The sequence below is a fragment of the Galleria mellonella genome, unplaced genomic scaffold (genome assembly GCF_026898425.1).
Source record: "Galleria mellonella isolate WM207_F2 unplaced genomic scaffold, CSIRO_AGI_GalMel_v1 utg64, whole genome shotgun sequence".
NCBI classification, from domain to species: domain Eukaryota; kingdom Metazoa; phylum Arthropoda; class Insecta; order Lepidoptera; family Pyralidae; genus Galleria; species Galleria mellonella.
Genome location: NW_026442133.1, coordinates 8,234,428 through 8,257,696, shown reverse-complemented (window position 1 = coordinate 8,257,696; position 23,269 = coordinate 8,234,428). Strand labels below are relative to the sequence as shown.

The 23,269-nt window shown below is 31.6% G+C and overlaps 2 protein-coding genes across 3 annotated transcripts; both read left to right on the top strand.

The window, feature by feature from the left end:
- The first annotated feature begins 1,095 nt into the window (after window positions 1-1,095).
- LOC113512521 (exocyst complex component 3) lies at window positions 1,096-12,069 on the top strand. The gene is made up of 11 exons (XM_052900136.1): window positions 1,096-1,405; window positions 2,427-2,575; window positions 3,613-3,808; window positions 5,313-5,567; window positions 6,348-6,629; window positions 6,877-7,059; window positions 7,709-7,867; window positions 8,084-8,191; window positions 9,228-9,407; window positions 9,875-10,267; window positions 11,451-12,069. Exons 1-11 carry the CDS (start codon window positions 1,313-1,315, stop codon window positions 11,712-11,714), a joined length of 2,262 nt encoding a protein of 753 aa, XP_052756096.1. The 5' UTR covers window positions 1,096-1,312; the 3' UTR covers window positions 11,715-12,069.
- Window positions 12,070-12,211: 142 nt separating this feature from the next.
- Window positions 12,212-22,975, top strand: LOC113512413 (uncharacterized). 2 transcript variants are annotated; one of them, XM_026896294.3, is made up of 7 exons: window positions 12,212-12,666; window positions 14,692-14,913; window positions 15,724-15,843; window positions 18,252-18,387; window positions 19,157-19,341; window positions 21,057-21,128; window positions 22,822-22,975. In XM_026896294.3, the coding sequence occupies exons 1-7, from the start codon at window positions 12,627-12,629 to the stop codon at window positions 22,902-22,904; spliced, it is 858 nt and encodes a 285-aa protein (XP_026752095.2). In that variant the 5' UTR covers window positions 12,212-12,626; the 3' UTR covers window positions 22,905-22,975. The 2 variants fall into 2 exon arrangements, with proteins under 2 accessions (XP_026752095.2, XP_026752097.2); XM_026896296.3 differs by lacking the exon at window positions 21,057-21,128.
- The last annotated feature ends 294 nt before the right edge of the window (window positions 22,976-23,269 follow it).

Sequence of the window (23,269 nt, the reverse complement as noted above, 5' to 3'; positions counted from 1 at the left end):
CCATGAAAATTGAAGGAAATCCTAAAAATTTGTAATGTAAATATAAAAATATACTAAAAATGGAAAAATAAATAAATTTGAAATAAAATCAACAGACTTCAAAAAAAAAAAAAAAAAAACGTAAAAAATACAAAAGTAAAAAATAACAAAATACAAATTTAATCCCAATCAAATAAATTTCATTTCATTTTATAAAAAATTTAAATAGTTATGTAATCACCTAAAAAAATACATAAAAGTTTAATACTTATATTTTTACTATTTATTTTAACATTAATTAATTAACTAAATATTAAAAAACGGAACAGTAACATTTCTAAAAAAAAAGCTCGTCGTCAGCCAATCATGAACCAATCGCCTTCTCTTCCTTTAACTTGCGCCTCATGTGATGTTACTATCTCATTCTGCTTCGCAGCTTGTTCGGTTGGTGTAGTTATGTCGAGTATTATACACCACACGCTATGGCATGGTGCAGTGCAGGTAATAGGTACATACACATATAAGTAAATAATTATAATATATTAATAATTATATAATTCAAAATACTTGTACAACGCAAACAGTAAAGCATAGATAATTTACGAAAGTTCATTGTATGCGACAAATCTATGGATTGGTAACAGTAACTTGCTTTTCCAGTCATATAAAAATAATAAATATATTATTAGATTGACTTTGACTCCATAAATCTCACTCAACACTATTCTGTTAATTTATAATAAAAAGTGCCAAAATCTCAACTATCACCGCACCATGATATAGCGCGCGGAGTGTAACTGTAAAACACGCTGACAGAAATATCACGCACACGAGAGTCTTGCTCGTTGTATAATGTTTCTGTTGCGTCGCACGCACACAGCCACACAGCATTCACAGCAACTGAATCGACGTTATGACGAACACAGTCGGCCGAGTTGCGTGCTACAGTGATCCGAGCGTAGATCGCATTCATATCACGGTTGTAACGTAGGTAGCGCCGTATTGGCTTTATACGAGTTGATTCGAATTGATAGAAAAGCTAGTTCGAATTGAGCCGGCGGCAATTCAGCTCGAGTAACTCGAGTTTTTTGATTCGAATCGCCCATCGCTAGCTTTTACTATATATATTTATTATACCTAATCTTTTTTTACTTTTTATTGATACCTACTTAAATAATTTTTAAATTTCAACATAATTGTTTTAAATTTCTATTAATTAATACATATAATAGTTATATTATCTGATGTCAAATTTACATAAATAAATTCAAATATCATTCTTAGGTGTTAACTATTTATACAACTACATTCCAATTAAATTTTGTTCTCCGTTATGAGTTCCATGGACGAAATAGAAGAAGAAGCCAAAGCGGCAGCAGAAAAAATGGTTATGAATATGATGCAGCGGCCAGGACAACTAGAAAAAGTATGTTTAATTCTTAAATAATAAAGTTGAATTGAATGTTAATGTTTCCATTAAAGTTCCAATAATCTTTTAATTTTTTGCTTAAGGAGTTTATTTATATATCTATTTCCAGTAGCTTTGCTCTCATAATAAATGTAAAATATTTAATCCATTCATTCACTTAACTATCATTAAATAATAAATATCCAAATAATTTCACAAACTTTAACATTTATAATATTAGTAAGATATTATCAATAAGTATACACTTTAAAATTTATAGATTACATATAGATATCATCATATCAGCCATTAACTTTAATTAATTAACCACATAAACATTAGAATTTATATATTTTCTATCATGTAATTTTGATAATTTAAATATTAAATTATCAAAATTACATTACCCTTTAAATTAACTGAGCTGAATTGTACATATAGATACCTCTGCATAATAGATAATTTTGTGAATAATACTGTTCTGTATCAGTGGAATAATTCTTCTAATCTCATAGCTTCATAATAATGGTATACAGTCAAAATAAAATGTTGCATCTAGTCATACTAAATGTCAAAATAAAAAAAACCAAATTTGATTTTGACCCATGGTTACTCTAAATTATTTAATTTATGGTTTGTTCGGGCAGTAAACCAGTTGGCGTATAGAATTATATAATAAAATTTACTATATAAAATTTAATAAATTTAATAAAGAAAAAATTGTTTGTTTATTAAATTTATTTTAAAGAAAAATTTAATAAAGAAAAAATTGTTTGTTATTTGCCAAATACCATATACTTGATTTTTGATGAGCTGTGAAACACAATAACATCATATTGATCTATTAGACTTTTATATAAGAATGAATATCTTGATTAAACATGTGTGACTTAAAAATTAATTTTTACTACAAAAAAAAAAATTAAATTAACATCAATATAAATATATATGAAATAAATTTATAATCTTAATATAAATAGGTTAGATGTTTCCTTTTTTTTTGATTAAGTACAATGTTCTTCTCTGCTCTTATTTTCAGGTAGAACAGTATAAAAAAAGGATTACTCACAAAAAAGCCTCAATAGAAGCACAATTAAAGTCAGCAGTGCAAGGGAAATTGGATGGTGTCAGTGTGGGACTCAAGCAATTAAAAGAATGCCTCGATGATGTACAAGAGATCAGTCTAAAGTTTGTTACTAATTTATAATATTTTTTTTTTCTTTATACTACTTAGAATGGCAGAACACAAGCTGATGGCTCACCTGATGGAAAGTCGTAACCGTCGCCTATAGACATGAGCAGTACCATGGACATAACAGAGTATACTGTTTAGCCCATGATACCTCCCATGTGTTGCCATTCCTGAGGACTCAGGTGTTAATCCTCTGTACCCTGTAAATTCACGCTATATCTCACTTTTCAAACCAAAACACAGTCATGCAAACACAACTGCTTTATGGTTGAAACACAAATGGGACAGAGATACCCAAGCAATTGACTTTTGTACAAAGTCTCCCTCTGGTAAATTACATAATTATATAAGAACTTTATAATTTGATAGAATATTATTTGTTTCAATTATATTGTATGTACCACAGTAAAATTGAGATTTGAATTTTTTGAGTTTTTTCTTTTTATTAAATAATTTGCATATTTTTTAATTATAAAAGTACATTTTTATTCATATTTGAGACAGACATATTAAAACTAGAGGACTTCTTTAAATGGATAATTAAATTTAAGAAAATATCTACTGTGTTGCTAATATCAAATAATGAATTATATTCTTATCACTTAACTAGTCATATCCTTGCTTTGCCTGTGGTAGTATCATTATATTAAATAGCCTATAGAACATACCTTAAGAAATGAGCTATTAAATGCAAAACGTTTTTCAAACTCAAATGGTTATTTCAGAGATTAGCAAGTTCAAATAATATATATAAGTATCAATATAGTTCACCATGTGGATGAAATCATAAGAACTGTCAGTTATAGTATGTGGTGGTCTATGGTCTTTATTTACACTAAATGTATGACTTTACAATAGTAGTAAGTTAATAACAATAAAAATATTAGCAATTTCATATGTACTTGATTTTTATAATACTATGATATCTACATGACAAATAATTACTACCTCTATTAGTTTATAATATATGATATTTAAATGTAAATATTAATTATTCAACTTTAAGCTTTATGCCATTTTCTTCTTGTTGCAGAATAGATGAATTGGAAGAACTTTTAAAAGGGGTACCACCATTAGTAGCCTCACTTCAAGCAGTACGTGAAGAAGATTCTCGTCATTCACAATATGTCACAGCTATGGACAGCTTAAAACATATCTTTACAGTACCTGAGAGTGTGGCTAAAACAAAACAGTGGATTGGAGAAGGAAAATTACTCCATGCACACCAGGTATGTAAGATTTGTATCCATATAATAAAGTCCTTGAAAATGTAGAAAATCTGTAATAATAAAAATATGAAGTAAGTATTTTTTCACTTTCTTTACAATTAAAAATATTTTAAAAAGATGAAACAAAATAATCCAATAGGACTTCAATGTTGGAAACATATAACAGGAATTAAATGAATTTACTATGTTTGTTATTTCCGGCAATTGGATTTATTTCACCTGAGAGTCTTCAGAGTAACGCGATATATACATCGCAGCATTCTCTTTTGTACGGGGAAAATAGATTTCTGTTGTCCAATTATATAATATATAAATGTTTAAAAATGAACTACATTTCAAAAATAAAAATAAACTTGGACATTGAACAACAACAATTACTATTAGGCATAATTACTTCGATGTTTTTGAAAAGTCATGGCAAACTTTGGTAAGTAGAGTGAGCTAAGTATTATTTCGTCAATAAAGAGGAGGCCTTTGCTCAACAGAACATTGAAGTGCTTTTTAAAGTTAAGTTAATAAAAATTCTAAATGTATATTAATATAATAAAGTGGAAGAGTTTGTTTGAACGCGCTAATCTCTGCAATTATTAATCGGATTTTAGAAAACTATTTTTGCATTTGCTAGCTCATTTTTCTTGTGGAAAGTTATAGCCTATTCCACATTACGATATGATCACAAAGGAAACCAAGGGATACGGAAAGTAATTACATATGTAAAATGACAAGCAACACACTCCGGTTTCGTACGGGTGTAATTCCATAAGTGTTTATATTTTTATATAAAAAATGTACATTTTAATATAAAAAATATACTTAATAATTAAAGTTTCAAATTTAAAAACTATTATTAATGTAAATACGTAAAATATTATTAATATATTAAACTTTTAATAGACTAAACGTAGAACAGTTTATTCAAACCATAACATTTTTCTTACTTGGAGAATTTTTATATCCGTCATAACTTCTAAACGAAAAATCCGATCTGAATACTTAAATGTGAAATTTACACGTACATAATCAGCCTAAATCAAACCATTTAAGTGGATAAGGATTAATATCATGATACCAATATCACTATTATTTCGTTCCATCCGTATTTGAACTTAATATTATGAACAAAAACTGTTATATATATATATATATATATATATATATATATATATATATATATATATATATATATATATATATATATACTATTTCACATATTATTAATAGTTTTTTAGCGCACGCAAAATAATGACTTATGTAGATAACATTTTGATACCTTGGGTTACATTGTTTCAATTTAGGCAGGGATCTCTAATTTTTAAATATAATATAGTCTACGTTACTCGGCGAAGATGTAGCTTTCTCACGGTCAAATAATTTTTAAAATCGGTTGAGCACTTTTTGATTTAAATCATAACAAACAAACAAAATCAAATCTTTCCTCTTTGTAATATTACTTGTGTGTATATTTTTTGTGTTGTTAATTAATTCATAATTTTTATAATTCCAGTGTCTTAATGATTTGGAGAATTCAAGAGACGATTTATTGTATGAGTTACATAGACTACCTAATCAGTCGTCACACGATAAAATAATGTTAAAAGCCTATTTTGAAGATGTAGAAATGGTTTCAAATTTACTTGAAAAGCAAATTAAATTAATACTAGCAAGAACATTAAATACTGTTCGTAAAGAACCTACCGTTATTGTTACCGCCTTAAGGATAATTGAAAGAGAAGAGAAAAGAGACCAGATGGCATTGCAGGTGTGTATACATACAAGTCGATGTTAATGAATACTTTGGTGTTCTTGAAGTTAAAAAATATTTCTTAATAAATAAGATTGTGTGATCATCATCAAATTTAACAGAACTTGAGAATTAGGTATCTTCCAACTTGATCAGTTTTTAATTAAATGTAATAAAGTTGCATGCTAACAGGTTTAACTTTTTACTATTCTACATTATTTTGTACTTGTTACTTAATCTGACTGCTAGTAATTTTAATCTTTAATGGCCACGTGAGATGCATATTTAAATCAGGGGAAGATTAACACAATTTAATTTCAGATTCAAAAACTACGAGGTTAATACTTTTTGTGATATTCGTTGATAGTCTGAAGGATGTAAGTAACTCGTGAAAAAAGAACATGTTTATAGAATGCTTATGAATTTTTTGGAGGCCTAATATTGCATAGTTGACTACCCAGATAATTTTTTTTTGGTAAAGAGGTACTCGACTATGTACTCTAAGTTAGGGGACTGAAGTGTTGCCGCTAACGATTAAAATATTGTGAATTTTTGACGGCTGATCTGCCTTTTGTTTCGTCTGTACATGTACTTTGATGTCAGAGCGGTGAATGATCGAAGATCACAACAGTGATTTCCTTTGCTTTTTCTCTGAAATATGCATAATCTCGTCTCGTCAAATTTAATTCAGTTATAATGGAGACTAACCATGACTTGTTTAGAACCATTATACAAGATTGAACCTTACAAACCATATTATGAAATATAACTTCTTCACTATTATATGGAAATTTACAGCAACAAAATCAGTCAGGGTTTATGCCTCCTGGGAGACCGAAAGGATGGCGTGCAAAAGCATTTGACGTATTAGAATGCGCCGTCGCACAACGAGTAGAAGGGACACGTGTGGACGAACGTGAAGACAACAAACTTTGGTTGGTCCGTTATTTAGAGTTGACCAGACAACTTATACTCGAAGATCTGAGGGTGGTGAAGACTCTCTGTGTGCCTTGCTTCCCACCACATTACGATATTGTCAATAAATATGTCCACATGTATCATACATGTTTATCTTCTAGTGTAAGTATTTTGGGTTAGTCTAATAAGTAATAAATATCAATTCGCTGCTATAATTTTATTGTTAATGTAATTTTTTAAGTTATTATATGCAAATAGCAAATAAATTAGAAAAGTACCTACAAGTTGATAAGATATTATTATACATTCCGAAATTTGTCTTGTTTGAAAATATTTTCATAAAAACAAAAAGGTATTGTTTTGAATATTGTTGACTTTTAGATTTTTATTTAAATATATTTTATTTCAGTTACAAGATATCGTTCAAAATGGCATAGAAGGTAATGAATATGTAACTTTACTCTCTTGGATCCTTAATACATATCCTGGCAATGAGCTGATGAGCAGTTCAGAACTAAATATCGATGTATCAACACTACCCCCACTACTCAATGACGAAACTATGCAGAAATTGCAAGACGAATATTTGCAGGTATTTTTAATGACTGTTTATGTATTTAAAAATATTATATACAGTCCTCCACCGTGCGTTTCCCAAGACACTTTCTTCCAAGCACAACCACTCTTTGGAATCAACTTCCAGCAGCAGTATTTCCGAACCGATACAACAACATAACCTTCAAGAAAAGAGCATATTCCTTTTTAAAAGGCTGGCAGCACATCTGCAATGCTGTTGGTGTTGTGGGTAATCATAGGCGGCGGTAGTCACTTACCATCAGGTGAGCCGCATGCCTGTGTTGTAAAAAAAAATAATTCTAATGATGATAATGAACATAACTGTGTAAACTGCATCCAACTTGATATACTAGTTTCTGTGTGATACTGGAACAATCATACAGATAGACAGACAAAAATTCTAAAAATGAATTCTCTTGTTCATGAAAACTAAAATCTCCTACAAATATATTTTAACTATTACATTGTTATGTCACTTTCTTTCAAATTGAGAATTTAGCACAAGAGACAGAGATAAAACAGTTCAATAGCTAAAGTTAGATCAGGTTTATGATAGATATAATGTTTTTATGAATAAGAATGTAAGAAACGTATAAATTTTGTCTAGTTATTTTTTTTATATGTAAAAAAAAAAAGTATAAAGTGCATCGATCTGTTTGTAACAGAAAATGCAGTCGAATTACATGGAGTGGATGGAGAAGACGCTGGAGTCTGAGCGTGCGGAGTGGGGCGGGCAGCGCGCGCCCGACGTCGAGCCGCACTCCAACGCGTACCACACGCACGCGCCCGTCATCATCTTCCAAATGATCGACCAGAACTTGCAGGTAATACTGTGCGGACCATCCGATCCAAACTGGTATAGTACCCATTCTCTATAGATAGAACATTACTGTTTACACAGTGTATGCTGTGACTCCATGTATTGCTATTACTGAAGCTAATGTAAGATAAAATGTTTAAGGTGTAGCAAGTAGAAATGTGAATTAAATTTGATCGCTATGAATGAAGGGCAGTGTCAATACTTTTGTAATTTGTTTCAGGTTACAGAAACTATCAGTAAAGAGGTGACTTTCAAAGCATTGGTTTTGAGTATTGAACAGGTGACACGATTTGGGAATATGTACAGAGAGGGCGTCATACAATTCAAGGTTAGTGTTTTACTATGTATGATGTCAGTACAGAATAAAACATATTTATTTATTATGTTATATATGTATACACACTGTTACTGAATATTATTTAACTCTCTACATTTCGTATTATATAAAAAAAATATATGTTTAAAAAATTAAAATTAAATACCTACTTAATAACAGTAGATTAACTAGGTAGTTAATTTTAAATATTTTTTAAATTAAAAGTTAAAATTTTTATAAAATTAATTATAAAACAGGTAGCTGTTTCAAATTATTATATCTTTTTTCAAACTTTATAAGGTGAAACAGATTCTTACATATTCATTCTCCTATCCTCGACTTGCGTGGGAGATAAATCTTTTGTTAACAAGTTGCTAAAACGTGTTACAACATTGATGTACTTGCTAAAACCTCGAAACCTCGATAAAACATTACAGCCAACAAAACGCATTGCAGCAACGTTACTGTCGCGGTAATACCGATTGTATCATCGATGCTAGTATTAGTCCTTCAAGAACTAAATTTGAAGCAATTGTCAAATCTAAATCATCATTATCACTCCTGAGAATAAAGATTTAACAATTTCCAAGATAATTTTATATAAATAAGAAAATATATATTAAATTAGCTTGACTAGAAGAAAAAGTAGCCTATGTTCTTTACCATCCAATATAGTACGTGAATACTAAATTTCATAGCGTATTTTTTTTGATGTGTCAAAATGGAATGGTAACTGCGCCTGCGCTATCGGCATACGCTGGCGGAGCACCAGTAAAGGGTGATCGATGATAATGAAAACAGGCCAGTTAACCCATCATGATGAATTCATCAGCAAATAACTATGATAGTTTCCAGGGGGAACCGCGAGGAGGTCGACCTGGTTGGGTATATTGCTAGCAATGGGATTCTTAGTCTCCATTACTAACAATCCCTTTCTCCCCATAGTGAACGGTTAAGCTGAGTGCTAAGTGGTAACAATCAAACAAACTCACTATTTATTATTGAAGGGTAAACATAAAAAAGTCTAATGTATATACTATTTGTACAGAACGCGCACTTCGCGGACCGTTCGCGCGTCGCGTACTTCACGCACCACATGATCACGATCGTGAACAACAGCGAGCAGATGGTGCAGCTGGCGCACCACACGCAGGCGCGGCACTGGCCGCCCGGCAAACACGACCCGCCCGCTGAGGCCAAGTTCGACAACATGCTCCAAACATTCCAGGTAGGTTTTTTATTGCCGAACAAATATAAATTATATCTATTTTCACACCAGCTCTATTCCTTAGACAAGTGGCAAACGAGTCTATCAGTTTATAAATTTTCATTACCAAACGCATGAAAATGAATAAGATGCTAAAAGTTATTGTTTCGTTCTATCTTATGCATGCGGTTGTGAAAAGATATTTATTGATAAAATAGTTTGCCGTTTGTTTAAGTCGCATCCTTGAGGCGCAGGCAGATAGAGTTCCAAATATTTCTATCCTTATATACATCTCTTGCTTCATGAATTTCATTTATACATAAGTATTCGTCGGTTCCATGTTTCAAACATCACTAGCTTTTACCTGTGGCTTTGACCACATGACCTTTGACCCATATAATATGCGCAACAAAATTTCATAATGATAATTTTTTTTAATATTAGTAAAAATTTCATTTATAAGTAAGACACGCTAATTATTGTTTCAGAAACTTAGAGATGAAGCTGCTCAGTTTTTATTAGAAGAAGCATTCCTCGATTTAGAATGTCATTTTGATGATTTATTTACACAAAAATGGGTACAATCGAGTATCCCTGTTGACACTATTTGCATCACACTGGACGACTATTTCCAAGATTATAACCATTTAAGAGAAAAGAATTTCGAGTATGTTATAAATGAAGCTCAAAATTTGGTTTACAAGAAATATATAACAGCCATGTTGTCAAAGAAAATCGTTTTTAAAGTCGTAGAAGAGGCACAGCAGGCCGCCACAAAAATTGTCAAAGAAGCGAATCAGATAAGGGCATTTTTTAAAAAGATCGCTCCTGATGGTGTAAATGTTGATTGGCCGTTTGAAGTTATAACCATGTTGGCTGAGGTGAGTTCATAATATATTATTATTATATATTTTTTTAAACATTTATCATTCACTGCTATTTATAGGTACCTATACCATGGGGTATCGTAATCTATGGAGATTTCGATATCCGGTCTAGAGCCTTTTGCATCTATTGAGTCCTTGCAACATATTGTGATGTCGCTCCATCTAGGTGGTAATACCTTAAATATTTTCTTTTCTATATCAGTTCTTTAATGTTTCGGTTTCTTAAGTCATCATACAGGCAATACAAAGTGGCCGAAGTCTTTTCGCCTTGATTTCTTTGAGATATTTTGAATGCGAATAATGTGGTATTTCGTTGAGTCGATTAAACTCTAGATTACACAGGAGTAGTCTATGTATGGTTCTTTACAAAATTTGTAAATCAAATATAAAGATGGAAACTGTAAGGCTTTAAAAAAAACCGTTCATACTCACTTTTTTACTTTATCCGAGCAGTAAGTGCTTTATATTATTCTCAATTTATTGTATAATATAGTATATATCATATATGTGTAAATATATTTGTTATTCATATATATTTATTCGTTTATATATGTAATTTTAGTATGTATGTATATCAATAATTAGTAGAACCGCATTCGAGTATTCTGACACTTCCCTATGGTTGACTGGGAGAGAATGCTTTTAGCATTAAGTCCGCCATGTACACATGATATATTTGTACTAATGAATAAATAAATAAATAAATGGTAATTGGCAGCTCACTAATGGATAATGATAGATAAAGATGAAGCTCATCAGTCGGTCCATTATGACAACTAGGAATTAATAACGATGGTTTCCGTTCGAACTATAAGGCTGTGACATATAACGTGTCGTGGCAGTGTTTTACACGTCGAGTGCACAAGAAATTACCGGAGAGGGTTTTTTTTTATGGGTAAAAATGGAATGGTAACTCCGCCTGCACTAACGGGATACGCTGGCGGAGCACCAGTGAAGGGTGATAGATGAGAATGAAAACAGGCCAGTTAGCCCATCATTATGAATTCATCAGGAATTGACCATGATAGTTTCCAGAGGGAACCGCGAAGAGGTCGACCTGGTTGGGTATATTGGGATTGTCTAAGCAATGGGATTGTCAATCTCCATTACTAACAATCCCTCTCCCCCCCGGAGAGAGTGTAGCGTGAGTGTGTGCGCGGTGTGCGGTGGTGTGCAGGTGCTGCGGTGCCAGGACGCGGAGATGGTGTCGCTGGACGTGCTGGGCGTGGTGAGCAAGTGTCCCGACCTGGCGGAGGAGCACCTGGTGCGGCTGCTGGCGCTGCGCGGGGACGTGCCGCGCGCGCGCCACGCCGACACCGTCGCCATCGCCCTGGCCGCGCGCCGTGCCGCCGCCGCGCCCGCCACGCCCGCCACGCCGCCGCCGCGGCTCTTCGCCGGCATCACGTTCCCCGACAGGCTGCTCGAGCGATTCGCTCTTTAACATTACCGTACCTATTGACAGACTTTGAATGCTCATTTCGATTTTGTGTATAACTCAGATATGTGGTATATATATGTCAATTGTAAAATGACTGATCAGTATTTTAAAGTCGAAAGATATCGCACTCGTTGCTCCTATACTAATTGGAGTGGATAAATTTCCAGACAAGTCGATTGTTTTTAAAAATTCGTAATTGAAGATTGTAAACATATTACATATTATTATAATCCATAAATGTAATCACGATATGTGTAAGCTTAAAATTATTTATTTAAATCGAAATATATTTATATATGATGTATCATAGTAAGAATCCTGTTATTATCATAAATAAACGTACTGAATGACGATTTTTTTTATTGTGTATAATTATACTATTTAGTTATTAATAAAATATGTATTTAAAAATAATGAAAGTGAGTAATTAATAAATATAACATATACATTTAAATTACACATGTTTTCTTATACATAACTATTGAATGTTATTCTAGTAGTAGATACATTTACAAATTGAAATAACGTATTTGGAGTTTAAAAAAATATATGGTTCACCTACATATGTCTAAAATGAAGCTATGTTTTGTACGTAACAAAATGAATGAAATCAGATATAGCACTGATGCAATCACCCGCCAAACGAAAACAAATTTGCGGGATAGTAACATGTTAAACGCGTTTCAGTATTAAAAATCATTGAGAGAATTCACCACAGACTTTACTGCAACATTATTTTGAGACGACAACATTCTGCTGATTGTTGTTTACATTGATGTGCAATAGTTACTTGGTGTAGAGCAGTGTTAGCTCAAGGCCAATTTGTAGTCGAAGGGCGGGCGGACATTCAGCGGCAGTCAGTCGCGTAGTTTACGCTGTCTCCAAGTCACACGCGGCACGCCGCGGGGCGTCGCGATGTTGCGCACTTGTTGCCTGATGCTGTGCCTAGTGGCAGGTGAGCCTAGTGTTTACATATAATCTGTGTTTGTTTTCATTTAAAATATAGGGACGTGTTCCATGTTTATAAAATAATGGTTTTGATAGTTTTGTAAACACCAGTTAATGTGTATGCTAAATTATTTAATATTCAAAGTGCTAAAGAGGACTGAAAGCAAGTGCGTTATCTCAATATATAAATTTGGTACTAGTGAAATAATATGGTACGTATTTGTAAAACATGGAATCATGAATGGATATGTAATATTTGTAATCGGCATATCATAGTGAGTATTCTCGAGTTGGTACATTATCTTAATATTATTTAGATTACTTTCAAATGTTCAGAAATAAAAAAAAAATATTCGGTAACTTTATTAAAGTAATATATAGGTTTTGTACTATATTTAATAAAATACTACTAAAAAGGAGGAAGTTCTTAATTTGATTGTACTTTTTACGTACGTATATAACACTCGATATCTTGACCAAACAGTTTTATTAATTGAAAGCAAGAGTGCTTTCTTAACGGTGCCATACTTATTTTGTTAAAATTGAAGCTTGCTATTTTCTTTAAACAAGTTTTGTTAACATAATTGATATGAACCAAGGAAGGCTAGGTCTCCTTAAGTGCGTAAAGGTACATCGGTATTAACGACGTACAATTCAATATTTCCTATTGGACAAAAAATACAGAATCTTTGTAATAACGGAAGTTACCTAGTGCAATGTGCATTGAAAGACACTTGTAAATCTGCACTTGTATCGTTTAGGTGGAGATCTACTGGCATTGTGGCTATTGAATAATTCAAATACATCGGCGAGTACGCTTATCCCGCGCTGCTCCCGATCCCGACCGCGGTATTTTTAACATTCTCGGGCCACCTCAAGGTTGACCAAGATAGTCGCTTATTCATTGAGATATGACCCAATTTCTTACAAGTCGATATAAATAGAATAGTCTATAATAAACGTTTCCGAAACTTTGGCATTCTAAAATTTATATTAGGTATACCCAAGTAGTTAAAAAAAATTATAAATACATATATAAATTGGATGCTATATTGTATGATGGATAAATATATTGTATTTATTTATTAATTATTTTAACTATTTCGTAAGGAAATTGGGATGATTAATTAATTTTGATTTGCATTTTCTTAGAGTAAAATTTAGCCTTGTAACGTTAGAGATATTTCAGGGTCTATTAATTACTTTTTATTGTGGAATTTAAAATAGCAAACAAGTCAACGGCCCACCTGATGGAAAATAGTAACGCATGAGGCGTTGCCATTCTTGAGCATTAAGGTGTTATGCCTCTGTCTCCTATAATTTCCCAATACGAAAGTAATTTGAAAGGTCGATCTTTTAAACCGACACACAGGTATGCAAACATGAATGAGACTGAAGTACTCAAACGCAAATGATTTTTGTATAAAGTTTCCTGGTGAAATTTATCATGCGTTAATTACCTTATTACTGGGCTGGTCCCTTAAAAAGGTATATTATGTATTTAAACATGTTTTTACAAATAGTTAAAGTTTCGCTCGTATCCTGGGGTGGCATCAAATAAATCTGAGGTGGGCACGGCCCACCCAGCTCTTTAAATACGCCTATGTATTGTAGTTTTATATCCATTTGTCGGTAAATATTATAAATATGTAAATTATACACTATCTACTTAGACGTCAAATTAGAACATATTTTTTATATAATTATAACATTTGTGTAATTAGAGAGATTTATATGCAAATAGGTATAGAAAGCGTTACAATTGCCTATGTATTTCTTTACGGTAAATTAATTTAGCCTGGAATAGAATTTTGAAAATTGGTTACAAAATATAGTTCTGCATTCATGAATCATCAAGGAAAATGCTTTTTATATGCAATACTGTTACTACACGAACTAATTGATCCATCTATTTTTATGTTGAGAATAATTAGTTTAACACGAAAAATCTAAATATTTTAATTTTTAAATACGTATGTGTTATAAATAATTTATATATTTATTTTAAAAATATGCACGTTAAAAATTTCAGGGAGCCGACAATTGTCAATATCGACTTTCGTTGTACCAAACGCTGTGGAAACGGGTCAGAATGCGGAACTTCAGTGCCAGTTCAGTTTAGACGCGAGCGACACCATAGCTCCATATGTTAAGTGGTGGTGGACACCGCTTTACGTCGATGAAGAAGAAAGAGACAAAAAGCAGCTCTACCAGAGATTGGAAAGTGATGTCTCTATTCTTCATTCTAATATAGGTAAATAAAAAATCTATTATGCGTACTAAGCACACAAATTAATGCCCACTCCATACTATAGTACTTATGATGAACACGAGTTATATTTGAATATGATTTATTTATTTTACAATTTACCAATAGTTGTTATAAATTCGGCCTCTATGAATATTTTATCACAGTTTAAAGATCTCTTCCACTGTGGTTAAATTATAAATGTAACAGTGCGTCAGTGTCTTTATTACCTACGTATTAGAGCTAAATTACTGGATCAATTTCTGTAATATTTTGTAAATATATAATCTGAAGTGATAAGATGTGCCCTAAAATTAAAGATATATCCAGAAGAGTTTGCAGATATCATCTAAATAAATACCAGAGGCATCCATTTTTAACTTTGATGGTATTTTAAATAATTCAAAAAGAAATCTGGCGCATATTTTTTGCATATTCAATATCGGCAAAATGGATCAAATAACACTGCTTGACCTCTCTAGTGTATGATTTTGTGTAGAAAGGTAGGTTTCGATTATTTGGTGCTCTCACATAATATACGGTACAGTCGTAGTTCTAAAAGATACACTGGCCTGTTTTGTTGTTTTATTGACAATTTGCAGGGTAACTCCCTTTAATAGATGACACTCAGGTTTTAAGCTCTAGATTTAACTCTTAAAATTTAAGGGTCCATAATAAATTCTCTAGGTGATTTTCGATTGATTCGCGTGATATCGAAACAATAACATTCGCATTAATTATTTATTTGAGATATTAACACAAATATACCGACTCTTTTTGAGGACTATTTATTATGAAAATGTTTTTATTTTACAGAACACTTAGGAAATGATACTATACTATTAACAGACATGAAATATACAGACTCCGGCAACTACGAATGCGAAGTATTTGGAATTACGGAAATACGTATGCATAAAGAACTAATTGTGTATTGTAAGTTGTATATTTTCATTTATTTAATTTAGTTATGTAAGTGTTTGTAGTATGTACTAATAAGTCATTATAATCTATGTCGAAAACACACATAGAAAATGCAGTAACATGTAAAATGTTCCCTGTATCACATTAATTAAAATTCGGCGTTTTTTTATTGTGTATTACTCTTTAGTAGTATGTATACAAGTATGTGTAGTAGTAGTATGCATACTATTGTTAAGAATAAGTGAATACAAAGATAAGGTAACATAATGTATTTCTTCTCTATAAAATAGCGTGATTGGTTTGGGGATGAAATTAAGTGGTCAATTTGCCTTTTTTATACTACGAAGGTGGCAAACAAGTATATAGCTCGTCTGATGGTAACTAGTCACTGTACCTTATGGACGCCTGCAACACTAGGGGTGTCACGTGCGCTCTTTTTGAAGAGCCTAAAAGTGAATTGAGAACATCTGAGGATAGAACGAAATAGTTTAACACTGTATTATCGAAGATGCCGCAACGATTGTCTGACAGGCATGACTAATTTCTATTTCAAAATAACATCGGTATTTATTAATGTTTAAGCGCAGTATACATGTATTTTTGCAACCGTCGTCCATTTTTTTCCTTATTAATATATATAATTATAACATATATCTAATAATTACAACAGTATCAACAATAAACGAAAATAAATTCTCATTTAGAAATGACTGTTATTTGCTTATATTTCAGATTTTATAATACTTTTTTTCTTTTAAAATTATCGATATATGTCGCTACACTTTTTGAACATAATTTTCAACAAATTTTAATTGCAAATAAATACTATTAGGTTAAAATTTTTGCCATGTTTATATTCCACACACTTACTAGTATTTTACATTCCAGAGTATATCATGTCATTATAATGGTACTAATGTTGTAGGAATAGTAAATTATCGGTTTGAAACTGCACTAAGCACATCAGAGCTCGAAATCCGGAAAAAGTGGGTTCGCCACGCCCCAAACATTGCAGCTAGTCCCTTGCAGTAATATTACTTAGTTAGATAAGCAGTCTCGTCTTTGTATTTACTTCGTGGTAAAGAAGAAACAAATAAATCGCATGGGAGGATCGTTCTTATATGATAGTATAACTTTTATGGAAAGTGATAGTGAACAGTACCGTAAGATCACAGATTACACTATGATACCCATGTCGTGCCTAAATCATTGTTCGCTGTTTATCCTATTATTTCAAAAATATTCGCAAAGAAATTGTATCGTTTTATCCTACAACTTTACCTAACAATTGGCGTTTTTCACGGGTATTAAAAACGGCAAGGTACCGGAGCACGGAATTACAACAGAGCTTTTGAGAACGGGTGGGAAACCACAAGTACCTTATAGTCCTTCAGAGGCTATTTAAATTCGTCACGCATAACGATGTTACGCCCGAAGCGTGGAGCAGAAGTGCGGGGTTCTGTTCTTCAAGAAGGATGACAATACCCTAAGAAAGAACTATAGACCGATATTCCTTCTGAGTCGCGACTATACTGTTTTCGAGTCCTGACCCATCGTCTTACGTGCAAACTGGACGATTTTTAGCCACCCGAACAAGCTGGCTTCCGAAAAGGATTCATCATGATAGATTACATACATACGCTACGGCAGATTATACAGAAGATCAAAGAGTATAATCTTCTACTACGTCTGGTGTTTTTGGACTATGAAAAAAATTGTGATTGGGTCGAGATATGGGCGGTAGTACAGTCCCTCCAGCGGTGTCGGCTTGACTATGGGTATATCGAAGTATATATACAATAAGGTTACGATGTTTATTCAAGTGCAGAACCAGGGTACGAAACCCATCCCAGAGCAGAAAGGTGTAGGACGGGGTAACGTTATATCTCCAAAATGCTTTAAAACTGCATTAAAAGATGTTTTCAAACTCCTGGGCTGGAAAAGATATGGTATAAACGGGTAAAACGGGTATAAAATCAATGGCGAATATATCACTCATTTTCGATTTGCCGATGATATCCAAATAAATCTAAATTTTCAATGACAGCTTTAGGAATCTTGTTGCCTGATTAGTAATTTAGTTATTTAATTGAAAATTTTTGAATACTTAGTTGTTATCATTGTTTCTGAAAATTGATAGATTATTCTGATTTTGCCATACTTCAGTAAGCTTTAGTACGAAAGCTCTTAAGATTCTCTTTAATTAATCCTCTAAGGACAATAGTTAGGGGTTTATTAAAAAGATTATTTGTGGTTGCGTTCGCGATACCATGCGTGTTAAAGTGTATGGTAATCTTTTACAATAACTCACTACTGTTCTTATTTCTCACCTTTATATAAATATGTGAATGTATGTGGTATATAAAAATTTTCTTTTTTGTAATCTGTTTTTATATACAGAATTGATATTTTTTTTTTAGTAAATGGCAGTGGACCGCAGCTCAATATATCAGAGGTAGCGGACGGGCCCGATGACGACAGTGAGGAAGATATTCTACTAGAATGCGAGGCGGAAGGCGTCTCTCCGCAGCCAGAGCTCTCTCTAACTGTGAATGGGTCAGTAGAACAAGATATAAGAATATGCGGGAACATCTCTGAGAGCGTAGAGAACCCATTGTAAAATAAATCATGATTTTTTCATAAAGAATTAAAATAGGATTTTTTTTTTATTTAAAAATAATCTAAATTATAAATCTAAAACACAATCTTATTGTAAAACTACCCTGTCCCTTTTAAGATCAATGGATAATAAATGCTGATACAAATTTATTATTTATCAAAGATAGTAAATCACAAGATATAATGGGTCCCACACAGTCGAACCTGTGTCGCGAGCACACGAAAAGGATTAACAATTCGGTTTGACTGAATTTGAATAAATAACTACTGGTCAGTCAACCACGATGTTAATGCATGAGTGTAATCGATGTAAATAAATTAAAAAATGTACAGTATTAAAAAATGTCCAGACAGGAGGTTGTACAAGAGTTATCTGCATAGTTATTAACTGTCTTATTTGTATTTCTGCTGAAAAGCAATATGTGTATATCAATGCCAACATGTACTTGTATACAATGATATATGTATTATATGTGTTAGTGAAATTATTGGGTATTCGGGTATAACACCATAGTTTTCAAGAACAAAACGTATGAGACGAACCATGGATGTTAAGGCATCTATGATGTGTGTAATATGAAGGTTACCATTTGGGAAATGAGTCAGCAGCTTGTTTGCTGCTCAGAAGGATTATTTAGATGGATATATGTAATGTATTGTTTATCGTACGTCAACATATCTATATAATATATATTGTTCCTTTTAGTAAAGAGGTTGACAATCTAACTACCCACGTGATAAATACCAGCAATGGGCTTTACAACATCAGCGCTAATGTGACCATTAGTAAAGAGGAAGTGGACGGGGCTGAGGTTCGCTGCGAGTTGTTCTACGAAAACCCGGACGTTACACATCCACCTTACGTAGACATCGAGTTGTATGATCCGTCAGGTATGTTACTTTTCCCTTAATGATAAATAACAGTAAAGCTTCACGAAACATGAGGTGTCTATTGTTTGCTTAAACTTACATCTCACTGTGCTCTTCTATAAAAGTTATAAATACAGAGCTATGAAAATTATTGAATACTTCTATGAATTTGAATGAAATTTAGCCGCGAGATACATTCTTTATAATTTTATTAAATAATTTTCACCAAAGGATATATATAGATCAAAGTATGAATACAGTTTTCCGACTGTTATTCCGTTTCTGACAATCTGTATAATTAATTAGTTTTGTGGTCTGTGTTTCATGGTTGTTTTCCTTTAAAGCTCTCGTCACCACTTTTCTTTAACATAACACCCCCACTATTATTTAGCCACTCTGTAGAACACTGATATAACAACATGATACAATATAATAATAAACTACTGTAAGTTTATTATTATACTGTAGCTACTAAATGTTAGAGGTAATGTACAGGTCATGGCAAACAATTTGAACAAAATTATAGACTAAGCTTGCGCAGTAGAAGCTAAAACTGTTACTGTGCAAGTTAAAGGTTATTAAAATCGTGTTCAAGTTATTTGACACTTTTTAAATAATACATTATTATTTAAAGTATCATAAATTCTATGTAGCATGCTCATTATTCATGGTCTTTTTGGTCTTGTTACATTCCAGCAAATTTAAGCATTTATTCAATATATTAGTCATGCTTTAACTTATGTTTAAAAGCAATAAAATGTTGTTTGTGTTTTATATAACATTCATTATAAGCTGAATATAATTCATACAATAATCAAAAAATAAAAAACAAAATAATAAAATACAAGTAATTATTTGTATAAAAAAAAACTTTGAAACTAAATAGGAACTTGTGATACAAATTAATATTTTGGATAATATTGCACAATGAGAGTATTGTAGTTATAGTTCGCGGCAAGCAACTTCATCAAAACCTTAGACTATATTACTTGCGCAATGGATGCTTTTGTATTTAAAATTGCTATTGCGTTGGTTACGTAGCCCAAAATTCGTGTTCAAGCTATTTGCTGGTATTTATATACACCTTATACTATCAATGTAAAACATAGCATTCATTTATTCATTCATGTTCAGCACACAGCATGATTTTACCGTTTTGATTATGTTCACATTCACATATTGGTGTTGATATATTTCATACACGAAGTGTTTGCATAATAATTTAACGTTAAAGTAGTTATTGACAATGAACGTTGCTTAACCGATACGATACGACTGTACCAACTTAAGAGAATGACATAGACGCAGTCATGATGTTACGACGTAGTAATCAGTACCATTACAAATTTATGACCAATATAAAAAAAGAAACATAAAAGTGAAATCTTGTTTAAAATAAATACAAATAAATATAGAATTTGTTCTTTTGTATTTATTGTACAAGAATGATTTTTTGTTTTTAACAAAATTTTTTTTTTATGCACTGCGTAGAGCATAGTTCAAGCATAGCATATTGACCTCTATGCAGGTAGTACCTGCATATGTAGGTAATATAGATACAATTAAGGTTATAACTGTATAGTTTATATTTATAAATGGAAACTTATATATAAGCGAAATGTCACGATTTTCGTAACAAATAGAATGTAATCAATGTGCAGTACGCTATAGCATGACTGGCTAATGTGAGTGTATGTGTTGTATATGCACTAACGCGGCGTCGGTTGCCGGCGCAGGCGCAGTAGCGGCCGCCACGGACGCAATAGAGGTCGCCACATCGCCCGCCTCACACTCCTTACATGACGAGAGTAAGTCTTCAAACCCAGATTGAATCCTTATGTCCGTACCTTTCTCGACCGTCAATTAGGTACCTACCCATTAATTTAATTATAGGGTATAACACAGTAATTTAATGTCGTATGTGAAATCGTAATAGAGATGAATAAAATGACTTCATTTATTGCTGAGAAAAACGGACAAGGTCTGTTTGGATTTCTTAAAACTAGTAATTGAAAGTACTTATTAAATGTTTATCCATTTATTTATTTTAATACTTTCGAGACTTCCCGCCAAAATCCGTACGTCTGATAACGCAGCTATCTACACTATTATTGTGTGAACCATGTATGAAATGTTATTTCAGGACGGAAACTCCATGAGCTTATCCATTTTTGTATTTATAGATTCAATACCTAGTTACTCCATGAAGTGTAGTAGGTTTAATATACTTATTAAATACAGAATGACAAATTGCATAAACTATTCTGGAATTAGGTACATATCTAATATATTTTCTGAAAGTGTACATAACTTTCGGATTCTGCAGCGGTGTTACTTGTTTTCATTAAGAACTAGGAATAGGTGCGTGTTTTCTAAATATAGTATTTTTACATACATATAATACATGTGTATCTTTACATATGTTTATTATATATTAAAAACATATTATATACCTTTAATTATACATAGTTCTACAATATTGTGTAAATTTATGATTTAATTAAATATATGCTTTGCTTATGTTACTAATCGCTATTATATTCTTAATACCTACTCCATATTTAAATTTGAGCTTTTATTAATCTCAATTGTTAATATTAATTATAGTGTATATTTTTTAATTACTAATTTTATTAATTTAGTAGAAGTTTAATAGTTTACTGGGTGATTTTTTATCCCTCAGAAATCTGTGCATTAAGCGATTGAAACTGAATTATTTTACTTAAATAAAAAGTATTTGTTTTATCGACAAAAGTAAAATAAGACTAAAGTATAAGTAAAAAAACAAGACATTCTTGTAAACGGATGAATATGTTAAGTGTGTCACAATTTTTCAAATAAAAAATTATGCTTAGTGTCTTTAAGAAAAATCGTGAATTTATTATAACATTTTTGTCTTAGAATATACAGATAGAGCGTTGCGTATCAAAAGTGGGTCATAATTAAGTCGGCCAATAGCTGACATATAATTTTTTTAAATTTAAAAAAACAGGCCTTTTCTATAGTACAAGTAATTAAAATAAAAAAAATCAAATTGGGATATATATATTTTTTATATAAGTATGTATATATAGTACTCGTATTGCTTACAAATTAATATACATGTATTAATTAAAATGACGGCTATTTTCTAAATATACGGCTATTATAGACGGCTAAATATAACATATTTTGTATGTATTCAGATATAAATCAAGGTAACCAGTAAAGATATGCATTATTACGAATCATTAAGAGTGTGTACTGTTTTTTTATATTTTTTTTCTATATATTCGTAAGAATTTTGTGTCCTTTTTTAATGTTTAATTTAACCTTACAATATTATTTCTCCCATATACTGAATAATAAATGTACATTATAGTAACTCTATTACATTATATTATAAAAAGACACGAATAAATAAATAGACCTGTTTTTGGTGAAACAGTTGTATGAAGACACTTTATGTGCATTATCTACGATTTTTGTATAGAATCTTACAATTGTTTTTTTATATTTCAGGTTCGGACAGTAATGGACTTCGAACTTCGTGGATGGTCATTGTCATGGTTACAATTCCGATATATCTACGTGTGTTGTTATGAACTTTTTAAATTATGTGATACTAAAAATAATATAATGCGTGTGTATATATTAAAATTATATTACAACTTAACATAGTAATATTATTTCATAATTTTGTCATACAAAAGATTCAATGATAAAAGAAAATATTGCAAGGTATTACATTTTATATTTGTTGTGGAGAAACTCAAAAAATACTTATTCGGTTGCAAAAATTCTTTAATATCGGTTAAGTATTTTTATCTTTTAAATATTATAAATAAAACTGAAGCCGGTTATAGGTTATTAATTTATTATACGTTGTTAAAAAATATTATTTAAAATTTAATTGTATTATATACAAAGTATGTATAGGACACAAACGTAAATATGTATATATATTTTT